General features: G+C 46.2%; 1 protein-coding gene across 1 annotated transcript in view; it reads left to right on the top strand.

Annotated features, from left to right (window-relative positions):
- The window catches only part of LOC121449304, a 173897-nt gene that overhangs the window by 66963 nt on the left and 79631 nt on the right, over positions 1-27303 (top strand). Inside the window, exons 16-23 of the mRNA XM_041653616.1 lie at positions 210-337; positions 10278-10478; positions 11294-11412; positions 12734-12962; positions 15942-16144; positions 18706-18861; positions 21106-21199; positions 21994-22135. Coding sequence (XP_041509550.1) covers positions 210-337; positions 10278-10478; positions 11294-11412; positions 12734-12962; positions 15942-16144; positions 18706-18861; positions 21106-21199; positions 21994-22135 — 1272 coding nt within the window. The remainder of the gene's footprint in view (positions 1-209; positions 338-10277; positions 10479-11293; positions 11413-12733; positions 12963-15941; positions 16145-18705; positions 18862-21105; positions 21200-21993; positions 22136-27303) is intronic.

The following is a 27303-nucleotide window of genomic DNA, read 5'->3' as shown; positions in this document are numbered from 1 at the left end:
AGAAAGTAAAAACAGACTACTGACTCAGAAGTCAACAAGCGTGGACTGCAGGCCTGGTCTTCACAGGCGGCTCCCTCAGTTCACTTCCGGGGAACCCAGTCACCCGCCAGCTCAGATCAACTCCTCGGGTGGAGCTAATCATCTGTGGTCCTCAGAGAAGGAGCATTTGAATGGCCTGGCTCTAACCATTCCTACTGGCTTCTTCCCAGGTCACAGAGAGGATAGCCAGTCACAGAGCAGCCAGCGTTGGGGCTGGGCTCATGCCAGTGTGGACAGATTTGCTGTGCTGTATGACCTGTGGACCTGGGAAGCGAATCTTCTAGAAAGCAAACGCCAGGTATGATGCCTAGAAGGCAAAATGTCTCTTAAAGGTCTTTTTGCCGACTGTGGTGGTCCTGGAATCGCAACACCTAGGAGGCTGAGGCAGGAGGATTGCTGCAAGTCTGAAGCCAACCTGGACTACAGATGAGTTCCAGGCCAGCTGGTTGCATAACAAGACTGGCTCAAAGGAAAAATAAACAAAATTAACGTCAAAGTTCGCTTGCACCAAGACAGGTCTTTTCATTTTCGTTTTGTTGTTGTTGTTGTTAAACTGAGACTTTTAGGGCCGCTCTCGAGAAAGCAAATAAATATAGTACTAATTAATTATTTTCAATTTATTGCCCACATTATTCCAACACTGTGTGTGTGCTAATTTGCATGTGTGGGTTGCTGAAGACTGAACCCAAGGCCTTGTTTACTCTAGGCAAGTCCTAGACTTATTTTATTTTGTATGTATGTTTGCCCGTATGCAAGTATATATACCACATGGATGCCTGGTGCCCTTGGAGACCAGAAGAGGGCACCTGATGCCCTGGAACTGGAGCCGCAGTTGTGAGCCACCATATAGGAGCTAGGAATTGAACTTCCGGTCTTCTGTAAGAGCAGCAAGTGCTCTAAACTGCAGAGCCATCTCTCCAGACTCCTCTTTTTACTTTGTCTGACGAGACATAGCTCACTAAGTGGCCCAGGCTGGCCTTGAATGAGATATCCTCCTATATCAGCTTCCTAACTAAGTAGCTGGAGTTACAGGCCTGTGCTACCAGGCCCAGTGAAATTTTATTTTCCTTGTGGTTCTTCATCACAAAAAAATAAAATATGAAGGACACTACTTTATGTTGCAGGTATAATCCGTCAGAGGACTCTGTGAGTCTCTCCTCGTAGCACACGTATGCTCTTAATAAGGATGGGTGGTGATCTCTCACGCCCATCATGCAGCCATAGAGAGAAGCCTCCGCAGAGGCAAAGTGACTAGCCAATCACAGCCGCTACCCTGTGCTGGTGACCACGGAGCAGGGAGTGCTGAGCCCAGTAGCCAGGGGGCTGGGCGCAAAGCGAAGACTGCCATCTGCACAGTCACCACGCACATGGTCCAGGGCTCACATCTTGGTACCACATGTAACTGGCAGGTGAACTGGACCTCACTATTTCACCCTCCCAATCATCACCTGTGGGCAGGAGAGGATTTACAAAGGCTTATTTTTATTTCTAACTATGTATGAAGGGAATGCACACCTGAGCACAGAGGTCTGCAGAGGCTGTGCTGTTAGAGCTCTTGGGACTAGTGCTAAAGGCAGTTGAGAGCCACCTCCCATGGGTACTGGGAATTGAACTCAAGTCCACGTGAGAGCAGCAAGCACTTTTACCCAACCAGTCAGCTCTCATCTCTCTAGTCCCATGCTAAGGTTTCTTTGTTTGTTTTTTTTTTTAACTAAAATTAAAACTTTGCCTTGCTATGTGCTGTTTTGGAGATCTATAGATATATACAAGAGATGACTCATGTCTTTAAAGCACTTAGAAGGAAGGTATTCGGGTCTGGCCTGTACAAGGTTTTCACGAAGGTAGACCCTTCATCCTAAAAGTCCAAGGGCTCCTATGACAGCCATGGGCTTCCTGGTTAAAAGGCTTCTGACTGGGAGTTCCAGGATAGACACCCAGGGCTGATGTTAGCTGGGCTGTGACAGGGCATGCCTTTAATCCCAGCACAGGGAGGTAGAGGTAGGTAGATCTCTGAGTTCCAAGACAGCCTGGTCTATAGAGGGAGTTCCAGGACAGCCGGGGCTACGCAGAGAAACCCTGTCTCGAAAAACAAAACAAAAAACAAAACCAAACAAAATACTGATGTCTTAGCACCATTTCTACAGATCATAGAAAAGGAGAAATTTATGGTCTATAAATGTTTATCCAGTCTCTAAGAAGAGTATCCGTGTAACTGGGGCACCTTCAAGAGCTGGGGACCATCAGTGGAAAAAGAGATTTGTCTTGTTTGGGGACTGTCAAAGTTGAGAAAATTGTTGTTAAATCTTCCCAGAGGGATATACACTTAATCTCACTGATAAAGATTCATAAGATGTCTGGCGGCAGAGAAAGACTCTTTTGTTGTTTTTTTCTTCTTTTTTCTTTCTTTCTTTCTTTTTTTTTTTGTTTGTTTTGTTTTATTGATAGGGTTTCTCTGTATAGCCTGGCTGGCCTGGAACTCACTCTGTAGATCAGGCAGGCCTCAAACTCAGAGATAGGCCTGCCTCTGCCTCCTGAGTGCTGCAATTAAAGGCGTGTGCAGCCGCCACCAGTTGAGATAGATTCTTTTTCCCCTTTTTTTCATTTCTTTTCTTTCTCTTCCTCTATTTTTAGTTTTTTTTTCCAGTTTCCCCTCCCTCCTCTTCTCCTCCCTCCCTCAGTCTCCCTTCCCACCACCCATCCAGGCCTCAAAGAGGGTAAGTCCTCCCCTGGGAAGTCAACTAAGTCTGTCTATCACCTCTTTGGGGCAGGACCAAGCCTCCCACCCTCACCCCGTGCCTAGGCTGAGCAAAGTATCTCTCCGTAGAGTGTGGGCTCCACATAGTAGTTCATACATTCAAGTTAGAGCCTGGTTCCACTGCCAATGTATCCATGTAGTGCCCAAGCCACGCCATCGTCACCTGCATTCAGGACACCTAGTTCAGTCCTGTGCAGGTTCCCAGTTACCAGTCTGGAGTCAGTGAGCGTCCACCAGCTCAGGTCAGCTCATTCTGTGGGTTTCCCCATCATGATCGTAACCCCATTTGTTTGTATTATCGCTCCTCCCTCTCTTTGACTTTTCTCTGGGAGCTCAGCCCAGTGGTTAGCTGTAGCTCTCTGCATCTGCTTACATCTGTTTCTGGATGAGGGTTCTAGCTTCTCTGGGGTTGTGGACTGTTACCCTTTGCTTTATGTTTGACGTCCACTTATGAGTGAGTACATACTATATTTGTCTTTCTGGGTCTGGGTTACCTCACTCGGGATGTTTTATTCTAGTTTCATCCATTTGCCTGCAAATTTCGAGATGCCATTGTTTCTTATGGCTGAGTAGTGCTCCATTGTTGAGCATAGGAAATGCCTATGTCGCATGGGGCATGGCCAGTGGGAATCCTTCCTTGGTAGAGAGCGAATGACTAGGATTTACATATCAGCCTATTCTTGGTACAGACTGATAAGGGCTGTGAATTATTGATTTTAAAATTTATTGGACAACTTGGGTTTCTTGAACTTTTCCAACTTATAATACATTTTGCCCAAGAAAAATTTTCACAACTCCAGGCATACACCTATATACAATAGATATACAAATCAAACATTACTGGTAATAAATCATAAAAAAATAGTTAAAATGTTTCTTGAGCACATTGTGGTTCTGCCACTTATTAAGAACAAAAGTAACTACAGAGCGAATTTCTGGGCAGCCAGAGCTGTCACACAGCAAAACCCTGTCTCAAAAAACCACCACCAACAAAGAAGAACAAAAGCAAATTTCTACATCAATTAAATGGCTCTCCTTGTTTATCTAATACAATCCAGTTCAAAGATACACTAATCTGATATTTGACATGCTGAGGAATGAGAGCAGGAACCCAGTGAAAATAACCTTTTCCTCATAATTCATGCTTTATGCTTTTCTAAGAACGGAATACTTTTATATACAGTAAAACACTGCAGTTTATAGTGTGCAATGGTCTCAAGTCTTAGCAGGGTGTTTCGGAGGAGGTGTCCATTGGCACTGTGTGGCAGGATGACCTTAGCAGTTCGAAGTGTGCACATTGTGTGTTCAGAACTCGGCCTGCAGGGAGGTGCACCATGTGTGAGCACTGCCGTTATGAATTTGATTTTGAGCTAATTTCGGTTGTTGTGTACTCTGAAACGTTTTGCTATTATTGTTGTTGTTGTTGGTGGTGGTGGTGGTGGTGGTGGTGGTGGTGGTGTGTGTGTGTGTGTGATCTCTATATTCAGTTACACGATAGAGTGGTGGTCCATAGTTTGAAGAAGTGAAGAGCCATGGGTGAACCACCGTCCCAGCTTTGTTTTCAATTGTTATCTTGGTGTCATTACGGAGGACGGATTGGATAAGAAACCTTTAGAGAAGAGGTCACCTCCAGTGGTGATCGGGAGACTGAGAAGGGACCTGATAATAAGGATGTGGCCTGAGAGCAGGAAACAGAAGCGGATGCTGTCACTCTGAAGGGGGCGTGGTGGGAGTTAGGGACTGTATATGGATTTTGGAAGGAGAGAGTAAAAAGAGATTTGAAAGGGCTTCTAAGGGGTCAGGAAGGAGCTACTAACTAAAGCAGGGTGCAGGAGGAGAGAGGTGTCATTAAGGAAGAAGATGAAAGAGTATTCAAAGACAGACGTCATCGAGGGGGATGTTTTAGGTCTAAAGCCGAGGAGTAGACACGGGCAGAGACTTGACACAGATGCTGAGCGACAGCAATGAGCGGGAAAGGGTGGAGAGTCTGAATGAGCCCTGGTGACACCTATGTTTATGGGGCAGGCTGTGGGACAGACGGAGTAGCCAAAGAGACGGAAGCCGACAAGGAAGAAAGAGCTTTGTGAGAGTCAACAGGAAAGTGTTGGCGGGAGCCCACTGACGTGGAGCACGGTAAATATTGAGGAAGACGATCCCTCAAAACCCCAGCTCTCAGGTGGCCAGTGGCAGCTGTACAGGACTCTATCAGGAGGTGGAGTTGGGGCGTGGAAACCAGACTGCCACAGCTGTGATGTGGGCTGAAAACCAGGAAGTGGAAGTGGTTTCTTTTAACTGTTTTTATAGCAGAACGAATGGTTAACGGTTTTCTCTCTTTTGGTCAGTTACTCATGGAGATGCATGTAGGTCACTGGTCATTCGGACATCTGTCTGGGCTGACTTTGGAAGACTGTCCCTTTCACAGATAACCTTGACCTGCCAGTTAAAACTTTATCGTGATCAACTTGCAGTAATTGGTTGTATTAAATGTAAACAAAACAAATGCATTACTCCAGGCACAAGCTTTAAGCATGTGTGTGTGTGTGTGTGTGTGTGTGTGTGTGTGTGTGTGTGTGAAAGAGTTGTCATTTCCTTTCATGGATTCCTCAGGCAGAATTCAATGGCAATGGAAGAACCAAAGGGCAGAATGGCCAGAAAACCAAATGCCCATCCAGACTGTAGTTTATTCCATTCCAATCTGTCAAAGAGGCCTACTCTCTCCTCCCAGGGTCTATAGCAGCCTGCCTTCTCCTTCCAGGGTCTATGAAACGATTTTTGTTTAAAACAATGGTTGAAAATACCCCCCTCCATCCTACCTTGAGAATAAGTTCCCTATAGAAATTGAGCTATAAGTTCCCTATAGAACTTTGGGGCCAAAATAGTAAATTATAGTCTTCCAAGTCATACATTCTAGCCAAAGAGCCCACCTTAAATGGCTGAGTCAAATTTCCATCTGCGGTACAGTTGATCCCCGGCCCCTGCACTGACTACATTGCCGAGTCTCCTCGGCTGTTTCTGATAGTTAAATGTATTGGTATCACCACTTAAGAAGTTCCAGGACATACTGGGTTCTTTTGAGTTCTTAAAAGAACCACGGTGTGTATATGGGAACTCATAAAGCTAAAGTTGATGTCAACTGAAGTGGCCTTGGGGGATGAGAGAAGCCAGAGGGTCAGTGTGGCAGCTCCTAGGTCACGCTGTCCTATCTCCTACTTCCCCAAGGTCATCAGGCAGGTTCATCATCGAGTATTATCCCTGTGGCAAAGGGGGAGATTCTGTGGCAAGTTGTGTCTAGCACTGTCTTTCTGTTTGACACTTTGGTGTGACCCAAAACACTTTGAAAGTTACTATAAATCTTAGAGCTTACAAATAAGATAAACTTAGAAACTGAGATAATCTCACAAATAAGATAAACCCAGGGAGACCTGTTGTTATTAATTTTGTCTGCTTTCCTATTTTCTCCAACGTTTCCCTGCTACTCTCCCTGTGTGCCGTGTATCACTTTGCTGAGAGCTGGCCCTTGACACACAGGGGCGAATTGAACAGGTTAGGAAGACTTCTCAGGCAAATGCCAGCCTGGAGTTTAAATGGGAATGGGCCAATTAGCAAACAGATAACAAACAGAACCCGTGAGGCAGAAAGGTCCTGCGCCACCCTCACTGGGGAGGAATTCCTAACAAAATAATGAATTATGCATTGATCTACCTGTGACCTTCTCTCAGCTGAGCCTAAAGATGGAAAAGACATTATTCTTCTAAGTTCCGTTTTCCTTCTGTGCAGATAAACACTGCAATAAGGGACATGCTTACCTTAAAGGAATGCTGGCTACTTATCTGAAATTTGAAGTTGGTGGACGTCCTGTATTCTGACTTCTCTGGAGGGGGCAGGACTGGAGCTCAGGACAGAGGCTCAGCAGGCATGCCTGCTCATATCAGACAAGTCAGACAACAGCTTAGGGGGACTGTGCTCTCGCCTTTTCTCATGAGAGTTCCAGGGATTGGACTTAGGTCCTCAGACATGGTACCAGGTGCCTTCCTTGCTGAGCCATCTTGCCTGCCTGGACATCCTGTGTTCTTATTTACTGATGTCATCAATAGCGAACATTTAAGTTAGCCTGGTCCTCTGTAACCTGCCCTCACCAGATTGGGATCGCCAGAAATGACTCTCTCCCTAGCCAACTTTGCCCACCAAATAGCCAACAATTGGGTTCTTTGTCCGAAAACAGGTCAAGAAGTTTAAATACCATAAACCAACTCCCAGGATTGTCCCGGCTCAGCCAAAAGGGTTCCCTTTGGGCCAGAATGAATTAAGGAGGTAAATGTTTCTTCTCTAATCTCTCCCTGGAATGGCCGAGTGGCAACCTCAGCCTGGCTGGTTCCTTCACTTCTTCTAAGTCTTCTAGTCCTTCTATTAACAATTGGCTGTTATTCTCGAGTGGATCTTGGGTGAGGAAATCAGGTCACTTAGACCACCACTGCCTTTTTGTTTTCTGTGGGACGAACTTAGGGACAGAGGAATGACTATCATTCTTCACTTCCGGCTCCAAGCTGTGAAGTGTGAGTTTTTAGCTCCTGGCACCCCTGCCATGGTAGCCTGAGCTTCAGGCTCCTCTTGGTGATTTCCTGTTCATGCTGAAGTTGGATTTGGTACCTTTCCAGAACAGGCATCCTCGAAGCTTAAGGACCACGTCAATCACTTTTCTCGGCACTGAAATGAAATGCCTAAAAGAACCGACATCTGGGAGGAGGGATTTGTTTAGCTTCCACATTTGAGCGTACGTAATTCATCTTGATCTGGAAGGCATGGAGGCAAACAGCTCCATGGCAACAGGAGGGAGAGCATAGCTGGGGCTCCTTCCCTCCTCACATCTCAGCACAACGGGAAGCGGAGGTGGGACAGGAAGTCACACTGGGCTGCAAACTTCAAGGCCCACACCACGAGATCCACTTCTTCCACCTTTCAAAGTTTCTGCACGCAACCACTCAAAACTTGGTCATCGGCCGGAGACCAAACGCTCAAACCTGTGAGCCCTGACAGATATTTGACATGCAAAGCATCATGGGTATTCACTGAAGTATCCCATTTTATCCTCACGAGCCCTGACATTGGGCAGGCAGATGTGAACATCTCTTCATAGATGACAACCAATTCCTACTGTCTGTTCACTCTTGAGTGTTTAACATTCTTGTGCAAAAGAGGGAGAACATCTTTCTCCTTCACACTTGGCAATTCCGCGCCTGCACCTTGGAAAACAAACTGACAAAAGTCAGTGCTGTGTGTCCATGTGGAGGTCTTCAGAGGACAGGGCACTCAAGGAAGCAGGCGTGTGGAAACCAACCTTCCTGTCAATAACTAGGCAGCTGAACTGAACAGACAGTCCTGAAGAGAGGAAACCCAGTAGCCACCGAATAGCTTATTTTTTCTTACATTTCTATTTACTTTGCCTGTGTGTGCCACGTTGCACACGTGGAGGTCAGAGGACGACTTTTAAGACTCAGTTCTCTCCCTCCATCATGTCAGCGCATTACCGAGATTGAAACCAGGTCTTTAGGCTTGGCTACAGACGTTCTGAACCACCGAGCCATCTCCCTGGCCCAAATAACATTTTAAAAAGCGATTCTCAGCCCAGTCAGAATGGCTAACTCAAGAAAGCAAATGGCAATGAGGCTGATGAGGACACGGGGAAGGGGAGCCTCAGATACCACAACTATCATAACACAGTGACATGTTATCCAGCCGTACAGGATAATGAAATCATGTTGTTTGCAGAAAATTAAATAAAAATAAGAATTATGTTACGCAAACTCTCCTAGACTCAGAAAGACACATGTGTGTTTTCTCTCGCCTCTAAATCCCAGACTTTAATTTTTGTATGTGGGTCTGGGTATTTAGGACATGAAGCTAGAAAGGGGCAATGAGACAGAGAAAGAGGGAGGGCAGGGTAAAGCCAGTAATAGAGTAGATGTGTCATGAAACCAAAAAGGGGGAGCACTGTAGGGAAGCAGGCCAGCAAAGGGGAGCCAGTGAGGAGGAGGGGATGCATGAAAACAGTGACCCACATTGATAACCTCGAGCCCATGATTTCTGTATGTGTGTGTACATATGTACATACTTATGTGTGTGAATACATGTGTGTATGGTGCTCATGACACGTATGCATTTGGAAGGCAGGTGCCATTTTCAGATGCCATCGGCCTAGATCTCACCAAGTAGGCTAGGCTAGCTGGCCAGTGTGCCCCAGGCATCTGCCTGTCTCTGCCTCCTCAGAGCAGAAAGTACAAAGGGACACTATTGGCCCAGTACTTTTTTAGTCTGGACTCAGGATCAAACTCAGGTTCCTGGGCTTGCAAGTCTAGCACTCATTGACTGAGCCATCTCCCCAGCCCTTAAATGTTAATCTTTAGAAACAAAACCAAAAATAAGTAAAATAGAATTTGTGCACAGGTGAAAAATAAATCATTAGAAGAAACAAAGATGGGTAGGCTGCCAAGAGGAGACAAGCGAGCCCCCAGGAAGGGACTGCTGAGCTGCTGCGGGCTGTGTAGTGTGGCCCAGCTTCCAGCTTCCATGAGCTGTCACCCGTGCTGGGATGGGCTTAGGTGGTGCGGCTGCCTTTGAGTCATTTCTGTTCTGTGAGTAACCCCTCACCCCTGTTCCTATAAGTAACCCCAGTAAAACTCGTTTAGCGGTATCTTATTGCAATTCATGATAACAGTCCCACACCAGCCCAGAATGGAGTATAATAAAGATTTCTTTACTGAGGGGTAGACTCACAGAAAAAGCAGTGATATGCAGTCCTCTGCGTGATCACGGAACTCGAACGATTCCAGCAGCCAAGAGGCCCACACGCTTTTTGTCTGCATTTATAGTACATGAGGCCACACCCAAACAGTGGGGTCAGTATCTTAAAGGGGCTATTGGCTGAAGGCGTTCCCACAGCAGGATCTGTACTTTGGTGTATCATCAGTTCAAAACTAAAAAGAAGATACATCATATAATGCTTTCACCTGATAATAGTATTAAAAAATAATAAAAGGTGCAGGTAGACCTAGGGGCCTGTGCACCATCCTAGCAAGAGTCATACATTGTGGAAGTGGTAACCAGGCTACTGAAAGAGGGTAGGGCTCTAGGAATGGCAAACTTTTGGGGCGTAGTCTTACTGGATAGCGATTATTGGAGAGCAATGCTATCAACGACATAGCGTTCCTTTTGTTTGTAAAGAGCAGGGGAAGACAGAACAAAAGGAACAGTCAAACTCAAGTCTAGCTCTGGTTCCACAACACAGGCTCCAGCTCTTGCCCTCTTTACTCTGTGGGTTTGCTGCCTGAACCAGCTCTTACTGTATCTGCCCGTACCCGAACCACTAACCACCCAGAGGTCTGGGCATCTCTTTTCGGCCCAGGACTTGTCAGAAGCCAGAGTGGAGCTTCCCATCTTCTCTGCTGGCACTAGAGCTGTTGTTCCCTGACCATAAACTTGTTTTCAGCTTCTCGATAGTTACTTTGAAGCCTACCAGCACACACTGGACACCGAAGAGTGCTTTGCTTTGGCACAAGCTATGACTGACATTATGCACCGACGCCCCAAGTTTGATCTCAGCTGCTCGTATTTCACTAAGGCCTACCAAGATGACTGTACCTGCCTGAGGCTTCACCAGCAGCTAGTGAGGGGCATCCTCAACCATCAGGTGAGTAGAGCTCCAATGGCTCCGTCTGAGAAGACCATGGGAGACATAAGCCAGGCATCAAAGTAGCTTTCTTTCACTGCAGGTCCAGAATCCGGGTTTTCTGGGCAGAATGTCTATTTGTAAACTCATTCGCACTTCTGAATTCCAAGCATAACTGAGGCCTTCAAGGGAGGTTCCTAAATCTCAATGGCCGTTAATGACCCACAAGGAATTGAGGTCATTGTCTCTTATGAGATCATAGAGTTATCGTCAATAAAAGATGCATCTTTCCAAGATACTGGTGTATAAAACTGTGGGTTTTTTTTCCCATGTTTGGCTAGTTTTGTTTGTTTGCTTTGGTTTCAGTTTCTGAGACAAGGTCTTACACAGTAGCCTAGATGTGCCTCGAACTGGCAATCCTACCTTAGCCTACCTCAGAACTGTGGCTATAGATATGCACCACCATACCTGGCTTTTGTTTTTTTTTTATATTTTATTTTATTTTTTGAGATAGACTTCTACTCTGTATCCTGGCTGGTCTGAACCTCTCTGTAGACCAGACTGGCCTCAGACGCACAGAGATCCACCTGTGTCTGCCTCCCAGGTACTGGGATTGAAGGACGCCACTGGTTACAGCTTTCTTTTGCTTTTTCAAATTGGTTGACTTTCCTTTCCTTGGCTGGCCCTTGACTGAGAGACCAGAATGTTCCATTGTAAACAAGTCTTCAAAACCGTGTCTGGGTGAGAACTAGCTAAGCGACAGAAGTAGAGGGGGGTTTATCCTCTGGTTCTGGCTCATGGCTCAGGTCCATCCTGGGAATGTTTATTCTCTGTAGCTAGAGCAGCAGCGGGAATACGTGCGGATGCTCTGGCAAGGGGATCAGCCCGCTCTCAAGACATTCGGACTTCCCCTGAACGTAATTCACAAACAGTTTGTTTCCATCAACAGCAGCTGGTAAGTTGTTGTTGCCTTAGGCATTTCAGTTTAATCTCTTCTAGATCCCTTAAGATGCAGCCTTGAATCACAGTAGTAAGTGTTAAAGGACCACTCAAAGGTCTGTGGTAGAGGGAGCCGTTGAGTTGTGCTCATGCATCTGTATCCGAAGCCTGTGTGTGTTTTAAGTCTCTCTGGAAGGAATTTCTTTCCTCTCACAGAGAATTGTCTCAGATGAACCTCTGGACATCACCTCTCAGAGAGCAGTATTCTATTTACGGAGACCACTCTGAGTGGGTACACATTTTCCCCCTCCTTCAATGTGATTACTTCCTTCTCCCATTCCCTCCTGCCTTTAAGTTAGAGGGAATGGTGGGGTGACGGACCCCAAGTAGAGTGGGATAGCCTGAGATCAAAATCTCCCCGTTGCCTCCCCATGGTGGGGAGTAACCGTCTTGCTTCTTTCCGCACCGGGCACATACATTTGAGGGTACAAATGTGAGCACAGGCGTGGTCCTGAGCTCCCACAAGTGCACACTAAAGACAGCTTTTATGGAAGAGACCTCACAGTAGGCTACAGGCAGCGTGCTGTAAGAGCTAATAGCTAAGATTCTACCTTCCTAAGAAAGAGGTCCAGCCCACACCCTGCCTTTCCCCCACAGACCCCTTGCGGCCCTCATGTCTCCACCATGGCAAGCTCGCCACCAGCTGTGTGTACATTTTGCTATGGAAGGGATCTGCTGTTCAGGAAATGGGTTTTGGCAGAGCGGGCTAAGGTTAAAATGAATGCTAAAAAGCTGTCCGAGTCTCCAAACCCGCTGTGATTTGCTTGATCAAGGCTTCTTTCCAGGTTTTGAGCAATATGCTTTAAGAGCTAGGTGTAAGAGAAGCTCGTTTGCACAGACTCAGCTGGAAATAGCTGTGCTCTTCAGCTTTAAAGCAGGAAGACCGTTGACTTGTTCTGTATCCTTTATTTCCAAAAGCATAATCCTCAAACAAGTGTTTTATTGATTTTTGTCCTCGTATATTCTAAAAGACAATATCCTTATAATGCATGCAGAGGAGTCCAGCTGCGTATAGAGAACTTAAAACTTGACTTTGCTCATTAACATTTGGGGAAAGGAAAGGAAAATACGTCAGTTTCTTTCCACTTTCCAGGGCCCATGGTAAAACAAGAAGCACGCTGCATTATCTGGTCAATTAACTCCCCAGTCTTTAGAAGGCCCTGGACCTATAGGGGCTGTGTTATCGCTCTTTAAAGATAAAAAGTCAGATATCTTCCCCCGAAAGATAGCTCTATTCTTTGTTGTGAAAAATCAAGTAATTTCTTCTCTTCTTCAAGCCCAGCCTCAGAAAATGTCCATCTGTTGGAGTTCCACCCTTCCCTGGGTCTGGTTGGGCTCATCCCTAAAGCCCTGGAGCACCTGTTGCGTGAGGCTTGCCACGCCCACAAGCCTGCATCACCCAGTGGGCTCGCCCAGCTGGAACAACGCATCTTGCAGCTCGCCCTGGACCTGTGGCTCACCCCGGCCAGGCCCGAGGCCTGGTACAGCGCACAACTCCAGAGAGATGTGGGTGTTTTCTGCCAAGACAGTTGGGTACTTGGCAAAGAGAACTTTTCCTTCCAGATGTTTCTGTTTAGCTCTGTTTTGCTGTTTGGAGCTTTCCCCCCTCTATTTGGCCAGAGAAAGAACACAGTCACAAACCTTGCCAATATTTTTATGTGATTTTTGTTTGAGACAAAACTTCTAGCGAGTATTTAAGGATGTCAGTATAATTAAAATTAAATGGAGGCTTGCATAGGTATGTGAAAAATATTTTCTCCTTTCTCATGGGCTTTGCAATGATACACAGTGTGTTCGTGTATTGGGGAGAGTTGGAGGTACACTGGAGAGGTATAATGGTCGGTGTGTCAGGCTAATGACTGCACTACCAGGGCCAGCCTATGAAGAGCTTCAAATTAAAATGAGTTCTTTCTTCATCGGCTACAGTTCTCTATGCTTTTATATTATTTTAATAAAGTTAAAATTGATTGTCACTTAAAATTTATTTTAAGACTGGAAAGATGGCTCAGGAGTTAGGAGCACATCCTGCTCCTCCAGAGGACCCAATTCCTCTGGAGGCCAGAAGAGGATGCTGGGTCCCCTAAAGTAGTGCCTGATGACTTAGGTCCTGTCTGTACTTGTATTTTCAATCCTTTTCTTTTTCTGCTTTGGATTTAAGCTCTGAATGCTGAGCTGGGGCTTCTGAACTGATCTTGTTCTACAGCCACTTGTGATATAAGGGAGACATCTGCTCACATAATGGGCTTGATTTCACTTCCTTGCTACTTACTGAGACTGTGTGTGTGTTCTCTCTGTATTCTTATATATTTTATTTGTGTGTGTACCTATGTAAATTTATGTGCACTATGTGGATGCAGATGCTTACAGAGGCCAGAAGAGGGCCTCAGTGCCCCTGAACTGGACCTAGAGGTGGCTGTGAGCTGCCTGACAAGGGTGTTGGGAACCCACGTCCTCTGTAAGAGCAGTAAGTGCTTAGCTTCTCAGACCTCTTTCCAGCCCTTGTTGAGATTGTTTTGAATGCATTTGGTCACCAGCTATAATTGGGGTTTTTTGGGGGGATTCTTTTTGGTTCACTTAACTGAGAAAATAGTTTCGCTTCTACCCACTTATACAAGCTTTAATTAAACAAGCCGTTAGCTGTTCTCTATCTTATTTTCTGCAAACGTTTTCCCATTTGTCTTTTTTAAACAAAAACATTTACTTTTGCATAGTTGAATCTATTGGCCATTTGCATTGTGATTTTGTCTTTCCTCCTAAACATAGAAAGAAAACCACCCTTCAAATGTTTCGTTTGTCTCATTTTATCTCAATCTTAAGGGCTTGATTTAATTTTTGAATATTTGACTTTTTTACTGCTCACTGGAATTAGTGTACATGGAGTGAGGTGTGAGGCAGGAGTTGGAATTTTCTTGAAGTTATGAGCCTTTTGTCTTACTTCTATTTAATATTCTTACAGTGTCATGTAGTACCATATTTAATATTTGATTTAAAAAAAAACTCTTATAAATTACAGTGCCTGTCTGGGGTACTCATCTAGTCTCTTGCTGATGTCACAATTTTAATTATTTTTTTAAAAAATAGAGTCACAATTGAGCCTAGAAATACCATTTAAGGTAACCTTTTATATTAGGTTAGGAAACGAATGCAATACTGCCCTCCGAAGACTTGAAGAGCCTGAAAACCACATCTCCTGTGGACAAGTCCTTTGCTAGTTATATAGTAAAGGAAGATGGCACAGCCTGCGGCGTAAACCAGAAAATGGAGATTAAGGGTCCTTCCAGAAAAGGGCACATTAGAGGACAGTGGAGGTGTGAGAGCCTAGATGGTCACTAAGGCAGAGGGCATTAAAGGTCACTTGAGTGTCCCCAGACCGCATAGGGCCACCTGGGAGCGAGGGAGCAAAGCGAGGCAGGTTGGGGTCCTGTGACGCTATAGGACACAGGACTGGGATGCTAAAGTTACTACAGAGTGACCTTGTAAAGTTTGCAGATCACAGGCCAGGCTTAGTTCAGGCTCACAGTCTCATCTACTCTGGAGGCTGAAGCAGGAGGACTCTAAGCTTGAGGCCAGCCCAGGCAACTTAATGATATCTTGTTCCAAAATAGAAATAAAAATAGTGGCGCGCTTACCTAGTATGAGGCCCTAGATCTAATTCCCAATGTCCCACCCCTCCAGCACACACAAGGTTTAAAGGTTGCTTTAGATTTCTCATTGCTGAAGAATAATAGTACCTTTGATGTTTCCTTGGGGAGCTGGTGGAAATGAAAATGAGTTCATATGTGTGAAAGTGCTTGGATATTTTGAAACTGCAATTAAAGAGGCTTATAGAAATTGTATATTTCCAGGACTGGGAGCAGTGAGGGGAGGGAAAACTGGAACTGGGATGTAATATATGAGAGAAGAATAAACAAACAAATAAGTAAATAAACAAACAGAGGAAAAATATTGTTGGCCACCAAAAAATTTTTAATTTTTTTTTATTTTCTGTGTATGGATTTTTCTTCTGCATGCGTATGCCTGTGTACCACATGCCTATATATGGTGCCTGTGGAAGCCAAAGAAGGCATTGGATCTCCTCGGTCTGGAGTTCCAAGTAGTTCTGAGCTGCCATGTGGGTGCTGGGACTCAAACCCAGGTTCTCTGGAAGAGCAGCTAGTATTTTAACCACTGAACCATATTTCCAATTTTTACATATTTTTTTAAATTAGTGACTTTTATTTCTATTTAGTTTCCTCTCCCATTTTTCGTGTTTAAGCAAAAACATCTATAAAAACAACATTTACCACCATAATGAAAAAATACTTCTGTGTGTATTTAGTTTCCATACCCCCCTGGGCAGCCCTATTAAGAAGTGGTTATTTATTGGTGTCTGGTAGGTGGCCCAGGAAGTGATACCTCCAGAGTGTGCCACTGACAGTATTTTTTCCTTCTAGTACACGTGAAGTTCCTCTTTTTGGGTTTCCAAATTCCTCGGTTTGCTTTCAGCTCTTTTCAGCTAAAGTGATGGGTGATCCCTTCCTCGTGGAGGAGGTGGGCCTGCTTGCGCTCAGGTCTGCGATGGACAAAGGACAGAGACAAGGCCAAGATTTTCACACACTGCTCCTGGAGATGTTTTCAAAACTTCTGGAACTCCTGACCCTCCGCCACCGACTGATAGAAATGATTGTGGAGAGCACATCCTTGGCTCGGTGAGTGGGGACAGGCACTACATGGAAGGACTTGGGGACGAAATATGGGGGTCTAGGGCTCACCGTCTCAAGTCTTGCCATTTGCTCCCTAGAGCAACCAGACTGAAATGGTCACCTTGTTCCTTCCTCTCCTCTCAGGCTCCATATGAGCCTCTCTGTCCGTTCAAATGGCAGGAGTCTCCCAGTGGGTACCCACATGGTCTTCCCAGTCAGTGCATGTCCTTGTGCTTGGATGTTTAATATTGGTTTGTCAGATTTCCAACACAAAATCTCTGCCAAGTTGTTTACCGGGATATCCCGTGACCTGGTACTGTAGTCTGTGCTTGAGACTGGATCTTTTATAAAGAACAACCATCCATGTCTGATAGTTCTGGATGTTGATAAGACCAAGGTCCACATCCACATCAGCCCGAGACAGAAGACAGACAGACAATAGAGCATGCTCTTGTGTATGCTTGTAGGTGGCGTGGGGAGAGAAACAGCAAGGGAGGACTGTTGAAGATATGGAGCGGCGGGCTACATTCCTGGCACCTGGCCGCCCGCACAGCTAGCTTTATACCCGAAATAATTACACGGAAACTGTATTCATTTAAACACTGCTTGGCCCATTAGTTCTAGCCTCTTATTGACTAGCTCTTACATATTGATCTAACCCATTTCTAATAATCTGTGTAGCCCATGAGGTGGCTTACCAGGGAAGATCTTAACCTGCGTCTGTCTGGAGTGGGAGAATCATGGTGACTGACTGACTCGGCTTCTTTCTCCCAGCATTCTGTTCTGTCTACTCTGCCTACCTAATTTTCTGTCCTATCAGGCCAAGCAGTTTTCTTTATTAGTTAACCAATGAAAGCAACAGATAAGATACAAGACCCACCTCCATCAGAGGACAGAGAGGAGGGGAATCAGGTGTGATGCCCTGTGTCATCAGGACCCACTTCCACAATAACTGGCCTACTTCTTCACTTCTGGGTCTGGAGAGGGTTGGGGGCTCAACAGGTCAGACAGGAGAGGCGCTAATGAAGCCCATTTCAGGTTTTAGTAGGAGACAGTGCTAAGACCTTCTCAAAGATGGAGACTGTAAGGAACTAGAGGGTTTGTTTCCAATACACATGGTGCTATTCCTATTCCCATGGGAAGTCCTGCAGGCACAGACAGCCCAGCTATCCACCAGCCACCATAAGAACTGCTTGATCACGTCTTTATGGGACTCTGTGTATTATTTCCTTAAACTCTTAGACTCTCATCTATGAGAGAGATGAGAACACTTCATTAGCAAAGAAGTAGAGAGTTAGAATAATGAAGTAATTAGCCCCAGATCACCACATTAGAAAGTAGTAGTAGAAACAGAAACTGAGCTACTAGTCAAACTTACTGCCTCTGGGACACCACTCTTACAATTTGTGGGCCTCTCAGGGGCTAGTAATGTAAAAGTTACCCATGATATATTATAATAATGATACTCTTCTAATTTGAAAAGGCACTTTGGGAGCACAGCAAAGGGAATAATTTATTCTTTCTAAGTGGATCAGGAAAGCAGCAGGGGAGATGATGCTGTGGATAGAACTGGGTCCCGCTTAAACTCATGTGATCATGAGCTACTACCTTAAGTAGGAGAGTCTGTTTAAGAGATAGCCAGTTGAACTGGAGGTATTGAGTTGGATCCTCATCCAGTAGACTGTTGAATTCCTAAGAGTAACTTCAACATGGACCACACAGACGAAGGTGGGGAGAAGACACCATCAACAACTAAGGAATGAGGAATGGGGCAGCTCTCTCCTTCAGAACCCTAGAAGGAACCAATTGACCTACATCTTGATCTCTGAGCTGAGAGACAGTGGATTTCTGTGTTTAACACGCCAGGCACTTGATGTGTGCCTGTGATATTTTGCGATAGCCCTAGCACACTGATTCAGGGCGAGAATTGGCTTAAACCGGAAGTATTGGGAGAAAGGGAGAGAATCATAGATGTTTAAGGCTGAGCTGATAGAGGGACATCTGGATGAAGTCAGAGGTGATTTGGGACAGGGCTGAAGGTCACCGAGTCTCAAATGAGGAAATGGTTTTAGGGACTGGATGTAGTGCATGAGGAGAGGACCAGGGCTAGAACCCCAGGCCACATCTGAACTTCAGGGAAGTCAGTGAAGCCCGGGAAGGGTGGTCATGGGGCAGGAGCATGGCCAGTGCGGGAGAGGAAATAGGGGTGCTCTCCAGGAAGGGGCCGAGGGCTCTGGAGGGGATAAGAGGCAGTGAACATTGCTCTGAGGGAATATCAGTGACCTCATGAGGGTCCCAAGCAGAACACTCACTCCACAGGAAGTAAGAGTTGAGGTGGTACCCAAGCACATCCCCTGCCTCAACTCTTCCATTGTCTGCCTGACCTAGTAGGAAGTGCTGCACAAGATGGTCCTGGGTCGTTTGCTTCCCATAATGCTGGGCTTGCCCTGGTCTGATTTTGTGTTTCTGCTTAATCTTGTGTGTTCCCTTCCTCATGACTTAATTGTCTTTCAGAAAAAAAAAAAACACTAACAAATGTACCCTTGCCTCTACCCCGCCCCCCTAAGGCTGTATAAGAAGTTGGCACAGGAGATGGGTTTTGAAGAATTCCATTTGTACCTGAGGCCTGTTCACTTTGAGTTTGCATCACACAAGGACAAAATGGACCCTCCCCCTCCTGTCTTTATGACGTCTTTGCTGGAGGACAGCAGTAGAGTGGACAGGTGAGCACCCCGAAGATGAGAGTGTTGTCATGGTGTAGGGTAACCCAGTGAGTCACGCACGTGGGGATGCATTTTAAAATTCTCTTCCTTGGATGTAATCTGCCACCATGCCCTTTCTTTCTTAAAAAGGGGGAAAAGCGACATTTCAATCAAAGGTATAACTGGATTTAAAAACCACAGAATCAGGTTGGGAAGACCGGAGTTCGGATCCCCAGAACCCATGGGAATACCTCATGGGCATGGTGGCCCACCAGTAATTCCAGCCTCAGAAGGTGGAAGGCAGAGACAGGTGCTCCCCAGACCACACTGGCTAGCCAGAATTGCTGTATCTGTGAGCTCTGGATTTGACTGAGAAGCCTTGCCTTACTGAGTAAGGTAGAGAGGTGATGGAGATAGTCCCTGACATCAGCTTTGGGCCTCTACATGTGCGAGCAGTCATCCCCACACACGTACCTATATCCATGCAAACTTGCATACACATATGTATAGCCACACACACACGAAAATTGAAAAAGAAAATAAAGAGAAGCACATGAAACCATGGAGACCTGGGAGAACCAGGTCAGAGACTGCAGAGGAAACCATAGCTTCCTGGTTTCTCAGGTGACCAAAGGGCATGAGGACCGGCCTCCTTTCTCACTTTCCCTGACAAGGAAGAAGTCAGCTCCATTTCTGCATCTGTACCAAAGAGCACAGAGCTCACAGGCTGACATCTTAGTTTCCTTTGGAAACCAGTCCCAAAGAGTGCAAGCCCTCTCATGGCCACTCTTCTCAGTGACAGACATAATCTTCTCAGCTGTAGTTAGGAGCCTCTCCTTCCTCTCCGTTGGAGGGCCAGCTTCCCCTTCCCCCCACTTCTTTCCAGAGTCTGTCTGTCCTTTCTCCCAAGGTCCCAGCTCTGCCCCCTGGAGATTCCTGGCACTGGCTCTGCCCCAAGGAAGGAGAAAGAGGCTCCACAGAGGAAAGTAAAAATCTTTGCTAATATAGATCACTGCTCAAAATTTGACTCAGATGTGTTGTTAGGTTAGCAGACTCCTCAGAGCATGGGCCAGAATGAAAGAGGTTAGCATGATAGGAAGCTATGTTGGTTTCTTATCCGCTGAAAATTAGGGTTGCAATCCTCTTTACTGGATGAAGCAAGGCTACTGCCCCACGTGTGCCTCAGGTTACTTAGCAGCATTCTTGACTTCTACTGGAAAGATAGCGATAGCAACCTCTGTCTTCCTTCCTCTCTTTCCCATCCTCCCTCTTCCTCCTCTTCCTTCTCCTCCTATTCCTCCTTTTTTTTCTTCCTCCTCCTCTACTCCCTTCTTCTCCTCAACCTACCTACCCCTTGTTTGTTTCCGACAATTGAAGATGTCTCCATTATTTGACTTTGCCAAATTTTTTGAGGGAAATTTTCTCTTGCTCTGTTTCACCTCATGGGCTAAAACAAGACCAGCATTGAAAGGAAGGCACGTGAGGTCAGCCTCCAACTGCCACTGTGGAATCACGCTGTACTCGGTTCTTCCAGAGATGGCATTTTTATACTTCTGGGGGGACAATGGCTAGAGTCTACCTATTGGCCCAAACTTTCTGTGGCCCTGTGATCTGGGCAAGTAGTGACTGGACCTCCCAGGAATGTCCAGGCTTGCTTCAAGGGAAGAAGAGCCTTCTGGAAGGAGCGATTCATGCATTTGGAGAGCTTGCAGCTTGACTTACTTTTACATATATCTGTTTCCTAAAGTTGTCACTCCGGAGTGACAAAGTAAGTGTAGCCTGCAGGCAACATGATACGGTGACTCACCCTTCACAAAGCACATGCGTGCATACCAACTTCACAGTTGCCCTGATACTACAGTAGCGAACAGTCCCATCCTAGATGAGAAAACAAAGACTGATCAATACTAAGTTACTTGCCAGAAAGTCACATCTTTTTACAATGGGTTGTGCCCCAAGGCCAGAACACTGTCTAGAGAACGGGTTGGATGGCTGCTGGAGCCACAAGAGGGCGAGAAGTAGATGCAATTTAACAAAAGAAGGGGTTCGTGGGGGGTCCTGAACAGGTGTGGTCAAGAAAGTAAGAAGGAAAGGGGGTGATGAAGAAAAGATAACGTCTCATAGTATGGAGTGGTTACCATGACCAAGTCCAGCTTGCTGCTACCGTTGACATCCTGGATCTGGCCAGCTGCCATCCTGTGCTATCAGATAGGCCTATCGTGAAAGGTGTGTCAGAACAGGCCAGCTCCACCTGTCTCTTTCCAGGTACTCCCCCGCTGCCCTCGACTTAGCCATTGCTGAGCTGGGTGACAACCAAATTGGCAAGTTCAGCTGCTATACACAAGACGCCATCCTCAAGGTAAACAATTTGTGTATGTCCTTAGAAAAGATGCTAAAATTTAAAAAAGAAGCTAAAACAAAGCAAAGCAATTTATTCTCCTGTTCTCCAAGCCTTATCTGACATCATGGCACACACCTATAATCCCAGCACTGGGGCTGGGTGTGGGGGGGTATGGAGGCAGGAGGATTGGGGTTCAAGGCCACTCTCAGCTACACAGCAAGTTTAAATTTGAGGCCAGCCTGAGCTACATGAGAGCCTGATCCAAACAAAAGAAAAGCTTTCCTTTATTATTAATAATGCTGGCCTTGTGCTGGCCTGGCTTGAGCCGTGAGGACTGCAGCCCACATATAACTTCTGTTAGAGATGAAGAGGAAGCTTTTAGAGTATGCACTTCTTATTGGAGCTTTCATCTTATCTTTTAAAGCCTGGTGCTATTCTTCACCTCTGCCTTAAATACCTTTGCTCTATTTTTTTTTTTTTGTGGATATTTTTCTTGGTGACTTCAATCTAATCCGGGCTTTTGAGAGCCAGCTTCAGAGTCCCCCATGGTTTATCAGACCGCTCCCCTGACCACAGGGGAACTGCCTGGTGTCCACCAGCTACCCAGCAGTCCAGACCTGGAGGCTGCCGGCCTGGCGTGTTCTGCTGCCCAGGCAAGAGCAGGCACAGTCCTACAGCTGAGTAACAGGAAGCCCAGTGTACCCCTCAGTTCTAGTCCTGGGTGTTTTGGCTGTTTAAGGGAGCCATGAGTCCCACCATCAGCTTCTCCCTCTGGGAGCAATCTCTAACACGTTCGTATTCTCTTCCTGTAGCTCTTGCTCCATTCGGGAGTGGAAAATATGCAAGTGACCCTTGCCTGCCAAACTGCTCAGAAGAATGCTTTAATGGTGGCCATTCAACAGGTGTTCTTCTATGACATCCCTGCAGTAGACAGTCCTGTTGATAACAAGGTCAGTCTATAGGATGGAGAAGCCAGAGGCATGCTGCCCCTGCCAACAGCTAAGGCCAGCGCCCCATTTCCCTGTCCTTCCCTCCCATTTTCCTTTCTCTTTTCTCTCTCCTTCTCCATCTAATCTCCCTCCCTCTCTGCCCTCTATCACCATCCCTTTCTGATCTGAGCCGGGAAAACAGATGCAGTTTCTCATACTGCACACTTTAAACACAGACTACGCCTGTGGCTTCAAAAGCCATGCGCACTTCTCCCCGACAGCAAGCGAGCAGTAAATTCTGTACAAGGGCCATCAGGGACTGCTCATAACCCCCTCAGTGATGACACCGCGCGCCCGCGGGTGGCTGCAGATCCCGGAGGTTAAAGGGCTTCAGCACCAAGCACCAACACTGCTCCCTTCTCAGACCCAGGCACAAGTCTGGGTCTCTGGAACTTCTGATTGGCTGACAGCAAATTGGGGTTCCTGGGACTCCTTCCGCAAGTTGCTAGGGTTCTCAGAGAATGGAGGGAAGCACACTACAGTTTATGACAAAGTCTGCTCAGAAGGATATAAACAGACAACCAGGTGAAAGACAGACCCCCGAGGCAAAGCCTGAAGGGTGCTGAATCAGGAGCTGCTGTCCCCATGGCGTTGGGTGCACCATCCTCCTGGAATGTGGAAGGGTTCTGGGTCCAAGGGCTATTGTCCCCAAGGGGTTGGGTGTGCCATCTTCGTGGCGTGTGGAAGGGTCACCCTTTCATGCAGACCTCTGACTGTCCAGCTGTTCTGAGGTTTTCCATCCTCTGCCCTTTGGAAAGACTTATTGCATGGGCCAGATTGGTCATGTGACCTACCCAGGGGCTTGGACAAGAATGTGGAAAAGCAACTAGACAGAAACGACGTCATCCTCTTGGAAGGAATTAAGTGAGAAGCTAACTAGGGGAGAGTTCTCCTCAGATCTTGTCTCCTCAGGATTCAGCCAAGGGACAGCGATAGTTTAAGCAGAAGTTTATTGAGCAGAACAAAGCAGAAGGCAACTCCTCCTAGAGAGAGATTAGATTGGGCTCAACTGAAAAGTGAGACGGGCAGTGTGGTGGCAGGTCAAAGAGGGATTAGAAGCCCGTTGTGGTCTGTGTTTTAACTTTTATTGCTGGGGGTCAGGATATTTATGAGGTAAAGTGACACCCACCCCCTCATCCCCCACAAATCAAGGCAGACCTCACCTCTCTTTTACAGTATTTCTTTCAACCTCCGCTTGAAAAGTTCTTGCAGAAAGGGGACACCAAACTCACAATACCAAAATCTTCTGGTGAAGCCGAGGTCCTTTGATGATACAAAACCTACACCAATACACATGTGGGAGCTTAGAAAGTTTCCTGGAGCCTGAGTTTCTGATCTAATGGGAAGAACTTTCAGTGTTGCTTCAAGGATACTTCACCAGCAAGAGGCCTCCTGACCCCCCTGAGACACAGCTGTTATCTAGAGCCTGAGGGTCTAAGTCTCGTCTAACCCAGAGACCTGGTGATTAAGACACAGCAGCTGGGGCTGGTAACTGCAACCCAGAGACCTGGTAACCAAGACACAGCAGCTGGGGCTGATAACCCCAACCCAGATACCTGGTGACCAAGGCATAGCTGCTGAGTCTGGTAACCCCAACCCAGATACCTGGTGACCAAGGCATAGCTGCTGGGTCTGGTAACCCCAACCCAGATACCTGGTGACCAAGACACAGCAGCTGGGACTGATAACTCCAACCCAGATACCTGGTGAGTGACCAAGGCATAGCTGCTGGGTCTGGTAACGTTACGTCTAACCCCTTGCCTACGCAGCCACCAGAAGACCCCACAAGGCTTCTCCATCCAGACTCTTCAGTATCCCTTTCCTGAGGGCCTGGGGCCTGAGTCACTTCTGCAAAAGGGTGACATCTACTCTTAAAAGGCCGATCTAGGTATTTAAGACTAGGGTTTCTTTGACCTCTGCAGAAGGAAATTCCAGATGCTTTGGCCCGCCTCTGGGAGCAAGGAGCAGATGAAAGGCCAGAGGAAGATTGGGGTGGAAGGTGAGGATACCAGCTTGCTCTCAGGGGCCTGTTGCAAGGCTCGAGGGCCTCAGGGTTATTCCAGCTGCTTAGGCGGTAACAAAGCCTTGCGGGGGTTGAGTCAAGAACCCTAAGCAACAGGAAAATGTGTGTCTATCATATGCCATTTCCTTACCTTCCTTACTTCCTGCTACCCTTAGCTTCTTTGCTGTTTGTGAGTGGTAACCAGCTGTTTCCCTGGTAGATTACGCTAAAGTACTGACTGGCTAGACTCATCTGGACAAAACGTACCAGCTCTCAACCTTTCCTGCTGTAGATAGACCCATTGTTTTCTTGTTTATTCTTCCTATGATTCTTCTGGAAAAAATAGGCAGACACATTTGATCCTTTTTATTGTTTGTTGTTGTTGTTTGTTTCTTTCTTTCTTTTTAACACTGTAGCTAGTGGTGGAGGGGCCAGTGAACACACTGCCATGACAGTGTAGAGGTCAGAGAAGATCTGGTAGGAGTCAGCTCTCTCCCCCTACCATGTGGGCTCTGGATGGAACTCAGGTCTCAGGCTTGATGGCAAGTGCCTCTACCCACTGGGTCATCTTGCTGGGTCCTGATTCTTTTTTTTCCACAAAACCACCACTCTGTATATGTCCCTTTCTCTCAGAATTTTGAGGATTGTGTGTGTGTGTGTGTGTGTTGGGGGTTGTCTGTTTGTTTTTGTGGTAGAGGTGTAATAGAACATAAAATTACTCCTTTGAAGTGGCTAATTCGGGGACTGGACAGATTGCCCTAGCAGTAAAGAGAACTTGCTGCTCTTCCAGAGGACGTGAGTTCTGTTCCCAGAGCCATACCTCTCTGCTCACAACTGCCTGCAGCTCCAGTTCTCAAGCCTCTGATTGCTGTGCTCTCCTCAGACACCACCCTACAAGTGGGCTCCTTAGACATACACACACACACACACACACACACACGGCCTCCTCAGATACACACATACACGCACACATGCACTTCACACACACGGCCTCCTCAAATACACATACACACACACACACGGCCTCCTCAGACACACACACACACACACACACACACACACACACGGCCTCCTCAGATACACACACATACACGCACACATGCACTTCACACACACGGCCTCCTCAAATACACATACACACACACACACACACACACGGCCTCCTCAGACACACACACACACACACACGTGGGCAGACACTCACAACAAACACAGGTTCGTATACACATAAGCAAAAAAATAAAAGTTTCAAAAAGTGGCTGATTCAATGTTTGTTAGCCTATTCATAGGACCATGCAACTGCCATCACCAGTTTCCATTTAAGAATACCGTATCATTTTCTAAAGAAACCCTGTACCTGCGTGACCACTCCCAAACCCCCTCCCCTCGATCCCTGGAAACCACTAAAGTACTTCCTGCCTCTGGACTTACTGTTCATGTCAGAGTTTCATATGTGTGGCCTTTTGTGTTTGGCTTTTTTTTCACTCAGCATGATGTTTTCGAAGTCCGTCTGTGCTCCGGCATCTATTACACGTCACTCCTTTTAATTGCCGGGTAATACTCTGTCGTGTGGAGACAAAGTCCACTGCATTTCATCTAGCCACTCGTCAATGAATTGCCGTTCCTTTAGGCTATTAGGAGCCGTGCTGCTGTGAGCGTCCACACACAAGGCCCAGAACAATTACGCCGCAGTAATTAAATCCTGAGTGACTCAGTGGCCCAAAGAACAAGACCCAGTAGCCTCAGTTGGGTCTACAAGACCTTCCCTCTCTGGCCCAGGTTCTCTCTCATTCTCTTGCCTTTCTTCTAAACTCTATCTCAAGAGTCCTAGACACTTTGTGCACTCTGTGGGTCTCTATGCCTCTGCTCATGTTTCCCCAGAACATTTTGCCTTACTATACCTCACACATTTTTTTTTTTTGTCTAGAGGAAGTTGCTCATGCCCCATGTTTCAACTCAGCTATTATTGTTAGAGGGAACCCACCAGAGATGACCATTTAGACAGTGTATAGCCCACTGAAAGTCTTTATTCCAGATGGCTGGGACTACACCCAGTTATTTAGAGACCCACGTGTAACTCCAGGGGGGCTTTTAAAAGCAAAAATCACTTCCTGTTATCTACCTCAACAGCTGCAGGGAGAGGTCTGCGCAGGCAAGCTGTTTAACAGAAGATAAGATAAGCAGTTAGCTGCAGAGGAGGTGTGCGCAGGTAGGCTGTTTGTTTAACATAAGATAAATAAGTTACATGAGGCATCTTGGCCTCAGGTTCCTAGAATAGAGTTGGGTGATTTTTGTGAGATTCTCCATTGGGGAGATCAAAGTCTAGTTAAAACTGAAATGGCCTCAGTAGAATACAAGATGGAGGAACCTTTGCACACTCTTTTCCCATTGTCTTCCGGAAAACATCTAGTCCCCTTTGAACTCTGCTAAAGTAAATTTTATGATTGCTTCTTCATAAAATGTGTGTGAAAATGCACTTATAAATCTTTTCCGACTGTGGAACAGGAAAGGGTCTGATAGCATAATCAAGAGATTGAGTGAGGCCGAAAGAGGAAGTGAGACAGAACAAGTGTATCCTGCCACTGATGCTAAGAGAAGTTTAGTTCAAGAAGTAGTGAGCACCAACAGGACAGCCTGGTGAATGAGCAGTGAAAAGATGCTCAACACCAGCAGCCACTAGAAAAAGTGAGTTAAAACCTAATTGAGAATAGCCTATACCTGTTAGAATGGTTAAAATGTAAAAGACTGACCACCTCTGTGTGGTGAGCAGGTCAGTGATCTGAAACCTTTGTATGCTGCTGATTAGGTGTAAAATGGTCAAACCACCTGGAAAAATAATTTAGCAATTTCTTAAAAGGTTAAACAAGTACACTCAACACCTAGGTATTTAATCAAGAGAAATGAAAGCCCATGGCCGTACCAAAATCTGTATGTGAATGTCCATAACAGTTGTATTCAAGAACAGGAATGAATCACATAAACATATTTGGGCATGTCAATATGTAACTGGAGGTTTCTCTCCTGCCTGACAGCTCCTGAACAACCACTCTGAGGCTTAATATTAATTACAAACTCTTTGGCCTATTAGCTCAGGCTTATTATTAACTAGCTCTTACAACTTAAACTTACTC

Source organism: Microtus oregoni, unplaced genomic scaffold (assembly GCF_018167655.1).
Source record: "Microtus oregoni isolate MIOR12 unplaced genomic scaffold, Mior012 000006F_ref0000085, whole genome shotgun sequence".
In the NCBI taxonomy this organism is placed as follows: Eukaryota; Metazoa; Chordata; class Mammalia; order Rodentia; family Cricetidae; genus Microtus; species Microtus oregoni.
The sequence above is the reverse complement of the archived record's forward strand: the minus strand, read 5'-3'. Positions and strand labels throughout refer to the sequence as shown.